Source organism: Thamnophis sirtalis, unplaced genomic scaffold, assembly GCF_051295495.1.
Source record: "Thamnophis sirtalis isolate CommonGarterSnake01/CBP01778 unplaced genomic scaffold, rThaSir2_p1.2 scaffold_2, whole genome shotgun sequence".
Lineage (NCBI taxonomy): Eukaryota > Metazoa > Chordata > Lepidosauria > Squamata > Natricidae > Thamnophis > Thamnophis sirtalis.
Window position 1 is genome coordinate 46,395,153 of NW_028261382.1, and position 19,573 is coordinate 46,414,725.

The 19,573-nt window shown below is 47.7% G+C and overlaps 1 protein-coding gene across 1 annotated transcript; it reads left to right on the plus strand.

Annotated features, from left to right (window-relative positions):
- The first annotated feature begins 625 nt into the window (after nucleotides 1-625).
- Nucleotides 626-11,283, plus strand: LOC106552002 (RNA-binding protein 14). Its single transcript, XM_087705314.1, has 3 exons — nucleotides 626-1,092; nucleotides 6,682-7,915; nucleotides 10,410-11,283. The coding sequence occupies exons 1-3, from the start codon at nucleotides 744-746 to the stop codon at nucleotides 10,630-10,632; spliced, it is 1,806 nt and encodes a 601-aa protein (XP_087561440.1). The 5' UTR covers nucleotides 626-743; the 3' UTR covers nucleotides 10,633-11,283.
- Nucleotides 11,284-19,573: the final 8,290 nt, after the last annotated feature.

The window sequence follows — 19,573 nt, forward strand, 5'->3', positions numbered from 1 at the left end:
GCTGTAGGGTAAACGAGGAAGCTACAGGAAAGGTTTTAGTTCTACCACAACCTTTTTAATTGCAGGACACTCATAAATTATACGTTCCATCAAAGAACAGCTGCCAGGGTCTAAATCACAGGCTGAAATTCGATTTTCTTTTCATTTATTTATGCAGCTGTCACTATCCTGCCTATAAAGGGGGTGTGGTTGTGCAAAGAGTCTCAAAAGTCCCACCTGCAGATAAAAGCAATCTTGTACAATTTTAGATCTATGGAAAGCGGGAGGCGCTCCATTGCGCAAGCGCAGTGAGAAAAACGAGCTGGTTTAAGTTTCAGTGCACCATAGAGCTATGCAAACAAGAGCGGCGCATCTTGATGAATGGTCCTCCTTTTCCCTTATAATAAGAAACGCAACCACCACCCCATCCCGCGGGGAACCCATGCTTCTTTCGTGTCTTAAGGCTGTGTGTTTCGTAAGAAAGCACATCATCCGAGCCTCTCTAAACGAGCGGGGGTCTACTGCGCATGCTCCGGAGCAGCCTGTCTCCTGCCCCGGCGAGAGCGCGAGGCGAGATCTGGCGCTTTGAGAGGAGGGAAGTGGGCGTGTCCGGGCTCCGCGCATGCGCGTCCTGTTTTTCCCCCACAGAAAGCGCGTCGCTCTCGCGGGCGCCATTTTGTGCAGCCGCCTCGCCTTCTTTCCTTCTCCCGTTTTGTTTTGTGTGTTTGTTTCCCCCTCTCCCCGTTTTCTCCTCGGGACCCGCGATGCAGGCGGGCGTGAAGGTGTTCGTGGGCAACGTTCCGGAGGAGGCTTCGCAGGTGGAGCTGCGCGACCTCTTCGAGGCGGCGGTGCCGGGCGAGGTGCTAAAGGTGGCCCTCATGAAGCAGTTCGCCTTCGTCCACCTGCGCGACGACGCGGCGGCCGACAGGGCCATCGCGAAGCTCAACGGCCACCTGCTGCACTGCCACCGCGTCGTCGTCGAGCTCTCCCGCCCGAGGCCCACCCACACCGTCAAGATCTTCGTCGGCAACGTCTCGGCCGCCTGCACCAGCGGCGAGCTCCGCGTCCTCTTCCAGGAGTTCGGGCCCGTCGTCGAGTGCGACATCGTGAAAGGTAGCGGGGCCTCAAATCTCTCTCTCCGCTCGAAAGGAGCAGGGGGGGAGAGGAAAAGGCGCCTTTCCGGTCGCGCAGATAGACTGCCTGTAAACGGGGAGGCTCTCCGCTTCCGGCGCGCCGTTCGGCTAATGGCGGGAGTCCTCGACTTACGACCGCTCACCTTTTCTCCCCCCCCCCAATTTATTTTTCCCATGGCCAAGCGAGGCACCTGTGTGGTGAATTTGGCCCGGTTTTTTAGGACTGTTCGTGCCATGGTTGTTAAGCGAATCGCTGTACATGTAATCCTCGACTAACGACCGTTGGTAGTCCTCGAGTTACAACCTCCCCGCCCCATTTTTCCCCATGGCCAAGCGAGGCAGCTGTGGTGAATGTTGCCCTATTTTTAGGACCGTTCATGCCACAGTTGTTAAGCGAATTGCAGTATAGGTAGTCCTCGACTTACGACTCTATCCCCCAAGGGAACCCAAAACTTCTGTTGTTTCAGTGTTGACATTGTTTCAGTGAGTTTTGCCCCCATTTTACAAATTGTCTTGTTAAGGGAATTGCTGTGGTGGTTCAATGAGTAACCTGGTTGTTCAATGAATCTAGTCCCCACCCACCCACCCTCCTTAACTTTGCTTGTCCAAGAAGGCCTCAAAAGGGTGGCCCTCGGATACAGCAACGGTTATAAAAAATGAGCCTGCCAATCAACATAATTTTGATCACATGACCATGGGGATGCTGCAAAGGAAAAATGGTCATGTCCCTTTTTTCCCACGTCCGTTCTAACTTTGAACGGTCACTAAACAAACTGTTGTAAGTCGAGGAGTACCTGTAGTTAAATCAGTAATGCATTTGTTAAATGAATCTGGCATCCCCATTTGTCAGAAGGCTGTTAAAGGGGATCATGTGACCCAGAGGGGCACTGCAATGTTCATAACTACATGCCAGTCACCAAGCGGCTGGATTTTGATCACATGACCACGGGGATGGATGGCTGCACAAGCGTGGAAAAACAGTTGTAAGTCACTTTTTTCAGTGCTGCTGTAACTTCGGTCAGTAAACAAACAGTTGTAAGTCGAGGACCACCTACTGTTGAGAATGGTGGAGGGGGGGAATGTTAAAGGATCAGACTCCAGGGTGGAGGTTTGCTGTTTTAATTCTCATTGCTCTGTTTCCCCTTTTCATCTATTCATTAGCTTTTGCCACAGCTCCGACGCCGACCAAACGCACCAGCGGGTGGCGGTTTGCAAAGACAAGCGACAAGGCTGCCCTTTAATCCTTCGGCTCGGGCGCCGCCACACACGACGGAAATGGCTGGGGAGGGAGAAGGGGGAGCTTTTGGGGGGGCGGTTGGATCGGACCCCGGTCGCCAAGTGGCACCAATGACGGAGCGCAGCGAAGCGCCGTGGACGTCTCCTCTTGTGGCGGGCTGGTTCCTGTTTTATTAGCGTGAATTCCTTGCCGAGGGAGGGGGGAAATGGGAATATGGCCTCCAGTCTTAGGCCAGATTTTTTTAAATTTGTATCCTGCCTTTATTATTTTGACAAATCACTCACGGCGGCGAACATATCCAAATACACCTTTCTCCTCCACATTTTCCCCACCACAACAAGGCTGGAGGGCGTGTTGGGCTGAGAGAGAGGTACTGGCCCAAAGTCACCCAGCTGGCGGGACTAGAACTCGTGGCCTCCTGGTTTCTAGCCTGGTGCTTTAAAATCATGGTTTGCTTCTGTTATAGATGGCTGCAATACCCGGAAGGTTGGTGTGGGGGACAAATATTTATTTTGTTATCTGTCTGGTTCTTCCAAGAGTCTCATTGTAGAGGTTGGATATACTACTGTAACCCATAGGTCTTTTTTTCAATCTTTTTGCCGTTATTGTGAAAAACTGCAGTTTTTAAGTGAATCACGTGGTTGTTGTGTCAAACCATATTTCCCCACTGGCTTTCCTTGTCGAAAGCTCACACATGGCAATCAGGTGACTCCAGGACACTGCAACCATTGTAAATACATGGCGGCTGCCAAGCACCCAACTTTTGACCGCAAGCAAAATCCCATAGGGTGCTACAGTGGGCAAGCACCAGTCACAAGTAACTTTTTTTCAGTGCCGTCGTAACTTCGAATGGTTGCTAAACAAGAGGTTGTAAGCCAAAGACTTCAAAGAGGTTGAGTGGTTGGAGATATGGGTCCAGACATTTTTGTGCCTGTGATCAAAAGGAAGACCAAAACCTGTGCCTTGTAAAAAAAATCTTATTATTTTTCTAATATATTTTTCCTACTTGCAGTGCAAGTAGTCCGAATGGGAGGTTATGAAAGCATGGATTGATAGTCTATGCTAGTAGTCATTGATAGAAAACCTCCATGGTCCCTTCTGGAAATTATAGTGATTTATAATGAGCATGATTCATCAGTGAACCAACTCAAGTATAAAATAATTTGGCAAATGTGACATAGATAAATCCTCATGGAAATGGAAAAAAGGCATGTCGGGGAAAACCAGTGAACTGGGTCAACATTTTTGCGGTAGTTATGGATTAATATATTCTTAAGGCTTAAGGGAAAATATTTTGTTTCCATGAAAGAGCTGAGAAATATCCTCAAATGACAATATTTATAGTATAAATATAAATGTTAATCTTTTTATTATATTTAGGTGCCGCCCATCTCTCTGCAAAGTGACTACAGAATTGTAGAATATGTAAACTTAAAGTCCATACAATTTGCAATTGTTGTGCTTCCCAGATTTAGTAGTTGGTTTGAAAGAGCTGCATGTCACTCAACCACTGAGTGTGTGCGTGCGTGCGTGTGTGTGTGTATGCATGTATTTATGTATTATATATATGTATGTATTAAAATGTTTCTTTTGGAACTTTCCCAAGTCTGCTGTACAGTTGTAGGACCCGACTTTACAGCACATAGTACAGAGCAATGATCAGAGGCAACTGCCTTTTCAGCTCCAATCAGAATCTCTCCAATTTTAGTATTGCAGACATAGGTTTTATATCCTTTGATGGCCATCACGTTATTCTCCTTTGGTATAAGCAGTTAGCTTTTTCCAAGAATAAAGTTGCTTGTAACCCAAGAATTATAACCCTAATTTATATCTATTTTCCCATATTTCTGATTAATGGATAGTTGAGTACATTGTTTAATAAAAAAAAAAAGCTCGAGTTGAAAGCCATCAGTTCCCACTCCTAGTTGGTTTCTGATTTGCACTAACTTGGAGAAGGAAAAAGACATTTAGATAGTTAGTTCCTGAGAGTTTTGAGAGTTTCCATTTAGATAGTTCCTGAGAGTTTTGATAATCTTGAGTCTATAATCACCAATGTGAATTCAGCAGGGAGAAGTCTTAACATACTGTATTTTTCAGAGTATAAGACGCACCCTTTTCCCCCCAGAAAAGAGGGGGAAAATCTGGATGTCTTATACACTGAATACAGCATTTTTGGCCTCATGAAACATGGCCCCCTTCACAAAAATGGATGTGCAGAGGGTTTGGGAGGCCTGCAAAGTGCTCCTGGGGGCTGGGGAGGGCAAAAACAAGCGAAAAAGGAGCACTCTACAAGCCACCTAAAGGCTATGCATGTCCCTTTTTTTTGCCAAAAAATGGCGTTTTCGCGAAAAATCTTGGTGCATCTTATACGCCGAAAAATACAGTATATTCTGCACCTGATGTGAAGTGTAGGAGATGCTTGTATGTGTTCTGTGTTCTGAATCTACATAAAAGATAGATAACCAGCATTTCAAATAACAACTTCTCTTGTTAATTGAAATTCATTTTCCTCAAAGCTATGAAGTATTCTACTGATTAAAGTCATGGAAAAATACAAATTTACTATGGGCTGTCCAAATTAGGCCACCGGTTTTACCTGAAAAGATCATTCCATTTTTAAGCCTTTTTAACACAATACTAAACACTATTTTAAAGTGTTTCTAAGAAGATAAAGGCCCAACTTAATATTAAAAGCTGTTAACAGTTAACATCGTACTTCACACATTTACGTTCAGTTGAAGTAACAGCATAGAAATCAGAAGCAACTCCCTCCCAACCCTATTATTCTGTGTTCTGCGTCTTCTCCATTTTTGGCTGGCGATGACATACTGATAGCATCCACAGTCTTTTATTCAGAATTAATGTGGTGAAGTAAAAAGATGAAGCACCATGGAGATAACTGTTTTGGAAGAAACCTGTGGGATTCTTTAGTCCCTTGTTCAGTTCAGTCTCTGACGCATGGCCTCTTCAACCTCTGCTTAAAAGGCTTCCAGAGAACAAGAGGCAGCTCTTCACTTGGCAGTGTGTTCTACTGCTTAAACAGCTCTCGTGGGAAGTTTCTCCTAATGTTTGCCCCAGCCCAATTTTAATTTCCTTCTTGGGAGTTTTGTTTTTAAAAAAATCAAACCTGTTGTGTTTTCTGCATGGTAACCACCTGGGAATTACCGTATTTTTCAAAGTATAAGACGCACCTTTCCCCCATAAAAGAGTGTGGAAATGTTGGTGCGTCTTATACACCGAATACAGCCATTTTTGGCCTCCCGAAGCCACGCCCTTGCATCCCATTTTTGCAAAAACCCAGCTATTTTTCGCAAAAATGTAGGCATTTTTGTCTTCCCCAGCCACCAGAAGCATTCTGTAGGCTTCAGCAGAGCTGGGGAAGGCAAAAATGCCCCTGTTTTTGCGAAAAATGGCCTGTTTTTTGGCAAAAACGGGCTTTTGCCTTCCCCCAGCCCTGCTGAAGCCTGCAGAATGCTCCTAGGAGCCAGGGAGTACAACAACTATTTTTCTTACTTACCTCTTCGAAATCTTGGTGGGTCTTATAGTCCGAAAAACACAGTAATCCTTTTCGTGAACCAGCTAAGCAAATTGTTCAGACGCTAAGAGGCATTAGTGGGTGAGAAGAGAGCCCTGGTGCTAAGGCAGCAGATGTTCAGTATGAGCCATGGTGGTGCAGTGGTTAGAGTGCAGTACTGCAGGCTAACTGCCCACTGCCAGGAGTTTGAATCTCACCAGGCTCAAGGTTGACTCAGCCTTCCGTCCTGAGGTGGGTAAAATGAGAACCCAGATTGTTGGGGGAAAGAGGCTAACGCTGTAAATGGCTAAGAGAGGGCTGTAAAGCGGTAGATAAATGCTATTGCTATCTTGTACCTTGCTAGGTTCCAGTAGCCTCTTTGTTGTTCCTTGTAGTGGTTAGAATTGTAAAGCCGCCCTCTATTGGACAGCCATTTGTCGAGGGTGGTATAGTCTCCTGCATGAGTTCCAAGTTCCCTTCCCTGGTGGTGCGGTATGGCAGGCTAATTCTGCCTACTGCTAGGAGTTCGATTCTCACCTCAGCCTTGACTCAGCCTCCCACCCTTCTGAGGTCGGTAAAATGAGGACACAGATTGTTGGGCGGCATCTCTGTAAACTGCTTAAAGAGGGCTGGAAAGCACCGCGAAGCGGTATATAAGTGCTGTTTCTATTTATCGCAGACAGAGGCTGCTTCCCAGCAGATACACAGCCACAAAAGGCCTTTCTCTGTATCCAAGGTGTATTCCCGATAGCAATGGTTTCCACTAATAAAATGTCATGTGTTCCTTATTGATAACCTTCTGTCTGCTGCTTTATCAGACTACGCGTTCGTGCACATGGAGAAAGACGAGGATGCTAAAACCGCCATTGAACACCTTAACGGAAGAGAAATCAAGGGCAAAAGGATTAACGTGGAACTTTCCAATAAAGCTCATAAAAGGGGGATTGCAGGATACATTGGCCAGTTCGGCGGAGACGAAAAGAACAAAATACCCACTTTAGAGAATCTGCAAGGCAGATCCGGCAACCTTGCCTTCTCAATGGGGAACCCGGCTTATTCTTCACTTGACTATGACTATCAGCAGCGGATGAACACTAATACCAAATTTGACTCAAACGGCCAAGCTAGGCAGATCTCCCCTTCCTTCTTCAGAAGAGACCGGAGCCCGCTAAGACGCTCACCCACCAGAGCAGGCTACGCACTTCCCATGACCGGCCAGCAAGCTTCCTACAGAGACCAGCCTGCAGCATCGCTTGGGATGGCCTACAGGCCTCAACCTACCACTGGGCAGGCGGCCATGTACCGAGCCCAGCCCTCCACCATGCTGTCAAATGCCTACAGAGCCCAGCCCTCTGTGGCCAATAGTCAGGTGGCAGCCTCGGCATTAACATCCTATAATACCCAAGGCTATGGAACCCAGGCCGCTGCTTCCCAAGCTGCCACTTATGAAGCCCAGCCCTCCACAACGTACGCTGCCGCCGCCGCTGCTTATAGCGCCCAGACCGCGGCCTCCTACGCGGCCTACGGGGCCCAAGCAACTGCTCTCTCTGCTTCTTACGGAGCCCAGTCGGCAGCCAGCCAGTCAGCCTTGTACGCAGCTCACTCTCTTTCAGCCCAGCCTGCGTCCTATGGAGTCCAGCCCGCCGTGGGCCATGCTGCTTCCTACGGGACTCAGCCTTCATCGTCCGCGATACAGTCTGCTTACGGGACCCAGTCTGCAGCCAACCTGGCAGCTGCTTACAGCATGCAGGAGGCCGCTGCGGCTGCTTACAAAACGCAGCTGTCTGCTTCGTTGCCCACAGCCTACAGAGCCCCAGCGGAAGCGGCCTATGCAGTCCAGCAGTCTGCTTCTGCCCCCGTAGCAGCAGGGTATAGGTCTCAGGCTTCAGCGTACAACGGGTTAACCCAGACCGGGCAGCAGGCAGCTTCCTATGCGGGCATGTCCCAGGCAGAAACTGCTGCTCTCCACCCACTCTATGAACGCACACGTCTCTCCCCGCCACGCGGAAGCCGTGAGGAGCTCTACAGAAAAGCTGCTGCAATGAACAAGAGGTATGCGGCTTTGATCATGCTTTGCGCAGCACTCCCACCTTCTGTCCAAGGAGCTCTCTGTACTTCCAGAGGGACTCAAAACGGGACTCCATTCTGCAGTTTCTAGCAGGTGGCAGGTTTCTCTCAAATCCTCGAATTTGGGTGTGCCTGAAAACAGGGAAGGGGTTGGGAATGGGACTCGCCAACTCCTTCATTGATTCTGCCTTCTTCCCTCTTTCAGCCCTTTTCTGTGCTTTTTCCATTGAAGGGGAAAGGGAGCCAAAGAATAGTTAGTCACAGTTATAATTTACCTCTCTCCCAATCTGCATTATTTTAAATACAGAGCCAAGGTGGCGCAGTGGTTAAATGCAGCACTGCAGGCTACTGCTAGATCAGCAGGTCAGCGGTTCAAATCTCACCTGCTCAGGGTTGACTCAGCCTTCCATCCTTCCGAGGTGGGTAAAATGAGGACCCAGATTGTTGGGGGCAATATGCTGACTCTCTGTAAACCGCTTAGAGAGGCCTGAAAGGCCTATGAAGCGGTATATAAGTCTACTGCTATTGCTATAAGAAGAAGAGATATCCTAGGAACCAAAAACACCTGGGCAATTGGGTGGAAGGTGCATGGGTTCTGTTTCCTGACCCTCCCCTAGCATGTGAAAGTGAAGCTAGGCACTTTCAAATTACCATATTTTTCAGAGTATAAGACGCACTCTTCCCCCTAAAAAAGAGGGTGAAATCTGGGTGCTTCTTATACACCGAATACAGCATTTTTGGCCTCCCAAAACCCTGCCACTTTGCAAAAATGAACGTGCAGAGGGTTTGAGAGGCTTGTAAAGTGCTTCTGGGGGCTGGGGACGGCAAAACCGAGCAAAAAACTAGCTATTTTTTGCTAGTTTTTTGGGGGGGGCAGCCCCCAGGAGCACTGTACAAGCCTCCCAAATCTCTGAAAGGCCCTTTTTTGGCGGGTTGCAAAAAAACGAGGCATACAGAGGATGTGGGAGGCCTGCGTGGCACGACAAAACTGCGGTCCACTAAAGCGCACCCGATTAAAGCGCGTACCTGACGTCATCAGCAGCGCGACAAATACGACCGCGGAGAAAAAAGGGCGCTTTAAAAAGCGCTTTTAAAGCAAGCCGATTCATGTAAAGGTAAGAGTTAGGGTTAGGTTTAGAGTTACGTTAAGCGTTAGGGTTAGGTTAAGGGTTAGCGTTAGGTTTAGCGTTAGGTTAAGGGTTAGGTTTAGGGTTAGGTTTGGGGGGTTAGGGTAAGGTTTTCGCGTTAATTTTAACTTTACCGCTCACAGCGTGATGTTTTCGTCGCACTGTGATGACGTCAGGTACGTGCTTTCGTCGAGCGCGCTTTAGTCGAATGCGATTTTGTGGTGGAACCGGAGGCCTGCAGAGGGAAAAACCTTTTTTTTAAAATTAACTTCTTTAAAATCATGGTGCCCCTTATACCCGGATTTGTCTTATAGTCCGAAAAATATGGTAGCTCCTTAACTCAGCTTGAGCACAAAGATACTTAAGGGATGTATTTGGTTCTTACTGTATCCAAAAGTTTTCTAGGTTCCAGTCAGCTTGGGGAAAACATGCCCTGCTCACTGTATATTTTGAGCCATGTTCAACATCCAGGAGACTGAATTTTTAAGTCGTTATGTAATCGGGGTAGAATTGTAGTCCAAGGTACAGATGTGGAATGTGAAACACCATAACCAAATCCTTTAAAAACTTTTAAACATTTTCCTGGCCAGGTTATTAACGGAACTTTTCCTACCAGTACTGGGAGTTAGAAAAGCTAGTACCTTAATGCAGTTTAGAATCCTTCATTCATCTTTTCTGGAATTTAATTTCTAGACTGTAGTCTCATCAAGTCTGGAAGAGCTTAAGTGCTTTTCTTAAGCAGGAATTTATAATTTAACTAAGCCACTAAGGCAGTGATGGCAAACCTTTTCGGCACCGAGTGCCCAAACTGGAACCTATGTACATGTGGGCACACGCCAGAGTGCCGGTAACACAAAGACCAGCTGGCTGGCCCGCACATGCCTTTTTTTTTTGGCCATTTTCGGGCTGTTTTTGCCCCAAATACAGCCCAGAAAATGGCCCGAAAAAAACGGCCTGTTTTGGGGCTGTTTTAGGCTGTTTTCCGGCACCTATGAAGACCAGAAGAGCAGCCGGAGACGGCATGCATGCCCACAGAGAGCACTGCGTGCCACCTCTGGTACTCGTGCCATTGGTTTGCCATCACGGCACTAAGGGATTCTCTCCATCCTCCAAAATGCAGGTAAAACGGCTCTAATTTTTAGCAGATAGCAGAGGGGGAAAAAAATCTCCTTTGGATTCTTCTAAAAAGTTCCTATCCATGCTCACACCTATCATTGCTCTTCTCTACCAGATTTCTTTTTTTGGGTGGGGGTGGGAGAGAGGCACAGCCTATATTTAATTGGGGCATTTGCCACGAGCTGCTTCTTTTTTTTTTCTTTTTTAATTCACCAAATGTCTCTTTTCTTAACCAGGTACAGTACTGATCTCTCAGATGACCGCCGTTTATCTGACTTCTCTGATTTCCGCCGTTTATCCGACTCCCCCCATGCGTACCGCCACTCGCCAACTAAAGCTCAACTGGATTATCGCCGCCTCCCCGAAATGCAGTCTGATGCCCGTTACGCAGGTGCCTATGGCGATTACTTGCGTAACGCACAACTGCAGCTGCATGCTAGTTACCAGCGCCGTCTGTAGAGGAAATTTCCCCGCCTTCTGGGGTGGGACTCTGTTGCCATGGCCTCCGCCGTTGTAACCCATAAATCCCAGCTGCTGCGTTCGATTTCAGAAGACTCTTTTAGTCCTGACATTTCTTGATCATGGGTGCCCTAGGCCACTTTAGCTAAACATTTCTCTTTTTGTTGTTGTTGTTCTTCCTTACGCCATGTAAAGGGTGTGCTATTAGGTGAGTCGTATATGTGCTGCCCCAACGCGAGCAATTTTATTAAAAATATATATATATATTTTGGGTGATTGCCTTAACCTTGGCATTCTGTTTGGCCCCAGAAGCATCAAACATTGGTGCACACGGGACCTCTTAAAACCAAAGTGGTGTGTGGGAAAGGGGGGTTGTTTTGCACCAAGAACGACGATCACTTCAACTGCTTCAGTCTGGCCTTTTTCGAGTTCCCACCCAATGAAAAAATAATTCCACCTGGTTAAGCTTTCATTTAATGATGGGAGAATCACCTTTTCAAATCGGCTCATTTGCTTTTATGTAACGGCATCCTTCCTTGATTTATGACAGCCTAGGCTGGGCAGGTAAACTTTTATGTTAGAAGTGAGTTTAGATAATTTTGGGGAGGGGGGGTGTATTACTGTAAATAAAATGAACTCATTGACATTTTAGACCTCCCAGTTGTGTTATGATTTTGGTGTGCGTCCGTGTATATGCGCAAGTTCCCATTCGTTCACCCTTATCTTTCTTTCATCAGTATGTCTGTAAAAATCAGCCTCGCCCAGCTTTGTCCCATTGGAGGTTTTATCCTGTGGGACAGCTCCTGTCATTCCTGACCAATTTCCCCATATGGGTTGTGAATCAAGGCGTCAATAATCCAGAATTGCTGACGCGCTTAATCTGGGAACGAGTGCTCTAAAACAGGTATCAAACTCAAGGCCCAAGAGTCTGATCCAGCCCACAGAGTGCTTAGATCCGGCCTGAGGGACTGCCCTGGAAACGGCAAAGGGCCAGTCTGTGTTGCCTCTGCCAGCAAAAACTGAGCTTGAGAGGGCCACATGCTCTCATTTTCACTAGCAGAGGGTTGTGTTCTGACGTAGGCTTCCTGATAAAGCATAAATCACACGCTTAGACCCCAAAACCCTCATATATTTCAACGGCTGTGAATTATGGTCATTCACAGCCCGTAAAGATTCACAAAAAGTCTGCAAAGAGTCCGATAGATGTCTGCAACAGTCTTTCGGAGTATTGCTGATAAGCACCCACCTTTATCTTCCTTGAAAGGCTGCCAGAGATGTAACTGCCAATTAGTTTTGCAAGGCCAAACGGAGCACAGAATCAAACGGAGCATTTCAGAGCTTGAACCGACCAGAATGAACAAAATTGCTTCCTGCAAAGGCTCACGGCCGTTTGCTCCTCTTTTATGGCTTATGGGAGGGGCCAATCATTTCCAAACCTTACTCCTGAGTGTCCCCTTTTGCCTTAACTGTGCACACAGGGAACAGGCTCACACTGTGCTTCTGCCTCGCTGGTGTCAGGCTCTGGAGGCAGCACATCACTACCAGATGGCCTTGGCCCCCTCTCTGCCTCTGACGCAGAGCCCTCATTCAAGCCTTCCCCAGACTCCAGGACTGGCCCATCTTCCTCCCCAACCACCTCGCTGTCCGACTCTAATGCCAGCGGATCACAACAGGTTGCAGGAGGCCGTCCTAGCCAAAAACCGAGCTCGGGAGCCTGTTTTCACTGGCAGAGCACTCAGGCTATCCGAGGCAACCCCGACACGAGTGACATCAAGGTGGCCATGCCTACCTTGGCCTCACCCACTGCAGCCCCCTGAGGGCAAAAACAACCCTGATGCGGCCCTCTGTGAAATCAAGTTTGATACCCCTGCTCTAAAACATTCCCATGGGGGGCCTGAAACTGCAGACCAGGCGTATCAAGTGCATTTGAATTCCTAAAGGTCCCGCTTTCCTGATCCACAGTGCGTAGCATTAATACAACCGGCGTTACCTTTCCATACATGAGGGACTAGGTGTGCCTATAGCATGAAAAGACAAATCGCAGTTGCTAAGCCTTGTGTAATACAGGTAGTCCTCGACTCAAGATCACAGTTGGAGCAAACTTAGTTTGCTAAGCGAGACATTGCTTAAGGGAGTTTTGCCTCCGTTTATAACTTCTCGCCACATTCGTTAAGGGAATCACTGCCGTTGCTCAGTTAGTAACTGAATCTGGCTTCCCCATTGACTTTGCTTGTCGGAAGCTCGCAAATGTTGTAAATATGAGTCAGTTGCCAAACGTCTGAATTTTGATCACATGACCGTGGGGATGCTGCAACGGTCCGAAATGTGAAAAATAGTCATAAGTCACTTTTTTCAGTGCCCTTGCAACTTCGAACGCTCACTAAACGAAGTGTTGTAAGTCGAGGACTACCTGTAGTTGCGTGTGCAAAGCTTTGTCCACCCATTGTGTTCACCATTTTCTTTCTGTCCCATTTGACCTCCAAGCTGTCCATTTGTAAAACAAACAAACACAGGACAATGTAGCCTCCCTTGGATGTGAGGCAAGGTGAGTTCTCAAGATAGGGGGGAAGAGAAGCGTATGGATGCGACACTGGAAGGCTGGGAATACTTTTCTTTGAGGGGAGCTGTTGTGATTCCTGGCAACTGAAGTGTGTTGTGGCCTGTCCAACAGCCGGATCAAGAGGAGGAGGAGGAGGCCTGGGAGTCAGGGTCAGCATCAAGGCAACCTGAGAGCTCCGAGGGGGAAGAGGGAATGGAGCTGGCAGAGAGCCTGGACCATCCATCCGCCCTCCGATGGAGAGTCAACAGTCCACAGGTCTGGAGGTGGCTGAGGAGGAACAGCTGGGACCAGTCCCTGATGTGCAGAGGAGAGGAGAGCAGTGGAAATCTATGGGCCGGTCCTTGGGACAGAAGAGCCGCTGCTGCTAACAAAGCCCCAGCTTAGCGCTCGGGATAAAAGGCAGGGGGCAGAGATGAATAGACGTGACAGACAATCCTATCATTCATCTCCCTGCCGGACGGACTTGTTAGCCTGAGAGAAACTTTGCCGGGGCTGCCGGCACTCTTAATAAAGGAATCTTGAGTTCACATCAAGAGGGTTTGTCGTGTTTGGGGAGCTGGGTCAGAATAAAGTGGCAAGGGTTACTTTTCCCCCCAAAACCAATGCTTGGTTTATTCATTGTGCTAAATCATGGCTTACTTAGCCATGGTTTAATAGCCAGGCTTCTAATACACATCAGTCAGGTCAGTTGGGCATAGATTTGTAATTGGTTACATCCATGAATTTCACTTAATTCAGCCTCAACAAGAGCTATCTCAGGCTCCAAACTATGTGGAAGACTAAAGAAACTGGTTCCCATTACAATAAAAATATAAATCCAGGAGTTTGGGTCAGTAGGTCCTGAAGCGTGACCCGTCAAAACTGCGGTCCACAAAAGCGCGCATTTGATGTCATCACAGCGCGACGAAAAAAATTAAAAATTGAAATAAAAATAAAATTAAAGCAAGCCGATTCACATAAAGGTAAGGGTTAGGGTTAGGTTAAGAGCGTTAGGGTTACGTTTAGCGTTAGGTTAAGAGTTAGATTTAGGGTTAGGTTTGGGGGGGTTAGGGTAAGGTTTTCGCTTTATTTTTACATTTATCGATCACAGCGCGATGTTTTCGTTGCGCTGTGATGACGTCACGTACGCGCTTTCGTCGAGCGCGATTTTGTTGTCCGCGGTTTTGTGGTGGAACCGTCCTGAAGGACCGTGACTTTGGGTTCTCCATTATAACAAAGTAGGAAGACTTGATGGTTTAATACTCCCAGTTAAAAGAACTTTCAACACAAATCATTTTTCTGCCTTTCTCTACTACGAAAGACTCTGCATTCGGCCACAAGTGACATTTAAGCAGTAAAAAATGAATTTAAAATTGGGAAAGGCATCATTGCACTGTAGCATCCTCACATTTAAATACTGCAAGGTATTTGGATAAGAAACTTGGTCCCGGCACTTTAAATTTGATTTATTTTTATTTTTTTTGGTTAACATTCAACTTAGCCGGTATTGTTTCTTGGCAAGATTTTTGTGGGTTCTTACGGCATTGTAATCTGAATCCTATCATTCATCCTTGCTTAAAAATCAGTTAATGGCGATAAGTATTTCATTGGGTCTGAATTTTGTTTTTGTTTTTCTTATTGCATTGCATTGACATCCTTCAGTCTCAAAAGGCTATTATGGTGTGGTGCTCGGGAAAGAGGTAAAGCTGGAGTGTCCTCCATAATGCGAGGCCTGGGTGGATTAATATGGAGGATAGACTGTTACCGAAGCAGCAGATTTCCCCCCTCTCCACGCCTCTGAAATAGTCCAATGGAATGGCAGAGTCGATACAGTTGGTTCCCGCTGTGTCGCAGGAGTTACCAGAATGTGGTTGTACACAGTCACAAGCTGCTTCCGGGACTCCGGCTCCGGATTTTGCCTCAAGGTTGACTCCTGAAGCCTTTTCCAGTAGTGGATGTAGTAATCAGAGTTTGTAATCAGAGTTTCCCTTCTCCTAGACCAGGGGCCAGCAAACGTAAACACTCAAAGAGCCATTTGGACCCGTTTCCCACAGAAAAGAAAACACCGGGAGCCACAAAGGTCCTAACCGGAAGCCCTCTGTTCAATTCTGGGGCTGACCGGAAGTTCAGTTCCCCCACCGTAGAGTCTTCTCCTAGCGCGGCGTACTTTTTCCTCTACCTGTCATAACCAAAAGCTCTTATCAATTGTGGAGACAACTGGAAAACCCTCCCCTTGCCATAGAGTCTTCTCTTGGCGCACTGTGCTTCCCCCCCCCCACTGGAAGCTCCTCTCAAAATTGTGGCGCCGACCGGTGATGGAGCCGCAGCAGAGGGAGGAAAGAGCCACATGCGGCTCCAGAGCCACAGTTTGCTGACTCCTGTCCTAGAAGATGGTTCTGTTGCTTTATCTGCCGTTGGGGTGTAGCGTAGAGCCCTCTTTCGCCTTCAAAACTGTTGGATGTCTTCTGCAACCCTGGAAAGGGGTCCTTACGAGGTGCTACCAGCCGGGCCAGCTGGACCAAGGTTTTTTTAAGGAGGTGTTCCTCCTCCATCACTCACCCTTTATCTTGGCTTGTGACAGGCAGAGCCTGGCTTCCCAAGTGCTGGGCCCAGGATGGCGGGTTTTTTCTTATAGTATGCAAACTTTTAAAAATTTGCTTCTGAGAATTGGGCCATTTCTGCCTGATCCACTGGATTTGAGAGTACAAATAGTCCTTGACTTACGACCTCAATTGAGCCCAAAATTTATGTTGCTAAGCGAGACATTTGTTAAGTGTGTTTTGCCCCATTTTATGACCTTCCTTGCCACAGTTATCCAGTGAATCACTGCAGTTATTAAGTCAGTAACACGGTCGCTAAGTGAATCTGGCTTCCCCATTGACTTTGCTTGCCAGATCACAAAAGGTGATCCCCAGGATGTTGCAACCATCATAAATAGGAATCAGTTGCCAAACTGTCTGAATGGGTGGGTGGGTCACAAGTCACCTTTTGAACGGTCACTAAATGAACTGATGCAAATCAAGGACTATCTATCTAGCCTCCAAGTCTTAAAAAAAAACACAGTGCCGTTAGTTGTAGAGGCTGATTAGCCAGAAAAAAACCTTTATGACTTCCTTTAATTTTGGTCACCATACGACAGAAAAGGGGTTGAGACTTTGGAAAAAGTTCAGAGAAGAGCAACTGAGATGATCAAAGGCCTGGAGACTAAAACATACGAGGAAGGGCTGCAGGATTCGGGTCTGGCTAGTCTAAAGAAAAGAAGAATTAGGGGTGACACGATAGCAGTCTTCCAGTATTTGGGGGAGGGGGGCTGCCACAAAGAAGAGGGGGAGGGCAAATTATTCTCCAAAGCACCAGCGGGCAGGACAAGGAACAACGGATGGAAACTAATCAAGGAGAGAAGCAACCTCGAATTAAGGAGAAACCTCCTATCCGAACAATTAACCAGTGGAACAGCTTGCCACCAGATGCTATGGCTGCTCCATCACTGGAGGTTTTTAAGAAGGGTCTAGACCAGAGGTGTCAAACTCCTGTCGTCACATGATATATCGGGACTGTTTCCCCCTTTGCTAAATCGAGCGGGAGCCAGCGACCCATAGACGGGGAGATTGACAGCCCTGGTTTAGACAGTCACTTATCTGAAATCATATAGGACAGGTTCTCCTGCTTGAGCAGAGGGCTGGACTAGAAGACCTCCAAGACCCCTTCCAGCTCATTCATTCTATTCCCCCATGACTTGATTATTAACCAGTCCCATTATAATGCTGCTCATTGCACGAGTCCTTCCGAACCACGGACTTCAAAGCTACAAAATTAACCGTTGATCCGTGGAAGATGCTTAGAATTTCGTCCCTGATTTCCTGGGCATCTGACTGGACCAGAAGGGGAATCCTCGAGAAGAATAAGGCACAAAGCTGCAGGTGAGAATTAGGAAAAACTTGTCCTCTTGGAGCAGTTTGAGTACTGAGTAATGTCAGAGTTTGGGGGTGAAGGGAGTCGTTTCCTTTTGGGGATGAGGGGAGTCGCAACCTGCCTCCTTACAGGGCTATAAAACTAAACTCTGTGGCTAACTGTGACATGGACCAATTGTCTTTTATTTATTTTTATTTTGCCTGAAAAAGGAGTTGCATCGGGAAATTTTTAGTCCGTAATTCACCTTTTGTTGAGAGTGGAAATGTGTATCTCTCTATTGCGTTTTAAGGACGCAGTGGCTAAGACGCTGAGCTTGTCAATCAGCAGGTCGGCAGTTGGGCGGTTCAAATCCCTAGCGCCGCGTAACGGAGGGAGCTCCCTTTTCTTGTCCCAGCTTCTGCAACCTAGCAGTTCGAAAACATGTAAAAATGCAAGTAGAAAAATAGGGACCACCTTTGGTGGGAAGGGAAGAGAGTTGCCTGCACCTTTGGCATTGAGTCATGCTGGCCACATGACCACGGAGATGTCTTCAGACAGCACTGGCTCTTTGGCTTTGAAATGGAGATGAGCACCGCCCCCTAGAGTCGGGAACGACTGGGACATACGTGCAAGGGGAACCTTTACTATTGTGTTTTAGTTCCTCTTAGGATATGAGTTACCCCAAGTGTGGAGTTCCCTTACAGGCCCCTTTTAGGATGGCTAACTAAGTATCTGCCTCAAGCTCTTTTTCTGGGTTCACACTCCACTGAATCCTGTGCTAACACAGGTAGTCCTCCACTTACGGCCACAACTGAGCCCAACATATCTGTTACCAAGTGGGACAGTTGTGAAGTGAGTTTTGCCCCCATTTTACAACCTTCCTTCACTGTTGTTAAAGTGAATCACTGCCCTGCTTAAATTAGCAACACGCTTGTTAAGCCAATCTGGCTTTTCATTGACTTAACTGGTGAGGGGGTCGGAAAAGGAGATTGCATGACCACCGCCTCCACCCTGGGATGCTGTGACCGTCGTAAATACAAATCACTTGCCCAACATCTGAATTTTGATTATTCGACCATGGAGATGCTAGTGTGAAATACAGTCCTTGGTCCCCTTTTTTTCAGCAGGGCTGTTCTAACTTTTGAACGGTCACTAAACTAGCCGTTGTAAGTCGGGGACTACCTGCAACAGAGGCTGGGGCCGCCTTGACAAGTTTGCTACTTTTAAGCCTGCATGTTTAGATTTGAAGGCATTTTCGAAACCTGCTTTATTAAACGGAGCCCATTTGGCTCGCTTGGGGACACCCTGCCTGAGTCGACAACCGCGAGTCGCGTCACAAAAGCGGGATTTGAACCCGGATCGTCCCCCGGACCCGAATTAAGACTCCCCAAAGTGCCGGGAAAGATGGGTCACGAACCTCCAGCCCTTTTAAAGCCTAGCTTGGGACCGCTGCGTGCCGCAAGGCTTTAGCCCCGACCTCCGGCCCTTCTTCGCCCACGTGGGAACGAAGCTCCCCCTTTTCCCACGGCTCCAATTTCGAGCGGCAGCCGGGAAACATCGCGTCCCCAAGTTTGGATCGCGACCTGGCGGCCTCGGGCATTGTTGACCGCTTCCTCCACCTATCCCTCCGACTGGCAAAGGGCTAATACTGCCATCCTCGCACCCGCCGGGGAGGGAAGGCGAGAAGCGTCCGGGCAGGCGGGAGGTGGGATCGGCTAAGCAGAGACGCCTCGCAGCATTGGTCGGTCTGTGCCCGGCCGCTCGGGATCTGCGCAACCGGTGACGCTCCGAGACGAGACTCCGCGACCCGTTGTAGCCCGCCGTTTGTCTCGGGATCCCTACCCGGGAGAATTTCCGCCGCGTACGACGATCGGTGGGGGCGTCGCCTCCCCAGCCGCCCCCTTTTTTTTTTTTGCCGACTCTAAAGCCGTAGATGGACGATCTTGCATTTCACGAGAAAGAAAGAAATTCTCTTTACAGCCATTCCCGAGTTAAAATGACCACCTCCCCAATTTAAATCGGGGGTCTCCCACTTTGGCAACTTTACGACTTGTGGACTTCAACTCCCAGAATTCCTCAACCAGCTATGCTGGGAATTGAAGTCTACAAGTCGTAAAGTTTGGATTCTGGGAGTTGAAGTCCACAAGTCGTAAAGTTGCCAAAGTTGGAGACCCCTGATTTAAAAGATGTTTCTCCACAAAGCCTGAAGGCATCCTTCCCAACATAACGCATTTAATGAAAAGCTATTCCTCTTGCTGCCTGGGGACTTCTGGGAGTTGAAGTCCACACGCCTTCAAGGTGCCAAAAGTTGAGAAACAACTGGATTAAACTCACATAGGATTTGAAAAGGGGTGGTGGTGGTTATGCAGTAGTAACCCCATTAGCGGGGGGGGGGGGTGCAGAGGACAAATTATCAACAAGGGAACATCCTACAACAAACAGCTGCAGGTTTCAGAGTTGCCGTTTTAGAATAAAACTATGGGGGCATTTTAAGGGGTAAAGCTTGGTAAT

What these genes read in the sequence shown, in the direction of transcription:
- LOC106552002 (XM_087705314.1), top strand. Translation starts at nt 744, where the DNA reads ATGCAGGCGGGCGTGAAGGTGTTCGTGGGCAACGTTCCGGAGGAGGCT. An exon ending in CGAGTGCGACATCGTGAAAG is followed by an intron (nt 1,093 to 6,681) that starts GTAGCGGGGCCT and finishes CTGCTTTATCAG; the next exon opens with ACTACGCGTTCGTGCACATG. An exon ending in GCTGCTGCAATGAACAAGAG is followed by an intron (nt 7,916 to 10,409) that starts GTATGCGGCTTT and finishes TTTCTTAACCAG; the next exon opens with GTACAGTACTGATCTCTCAG.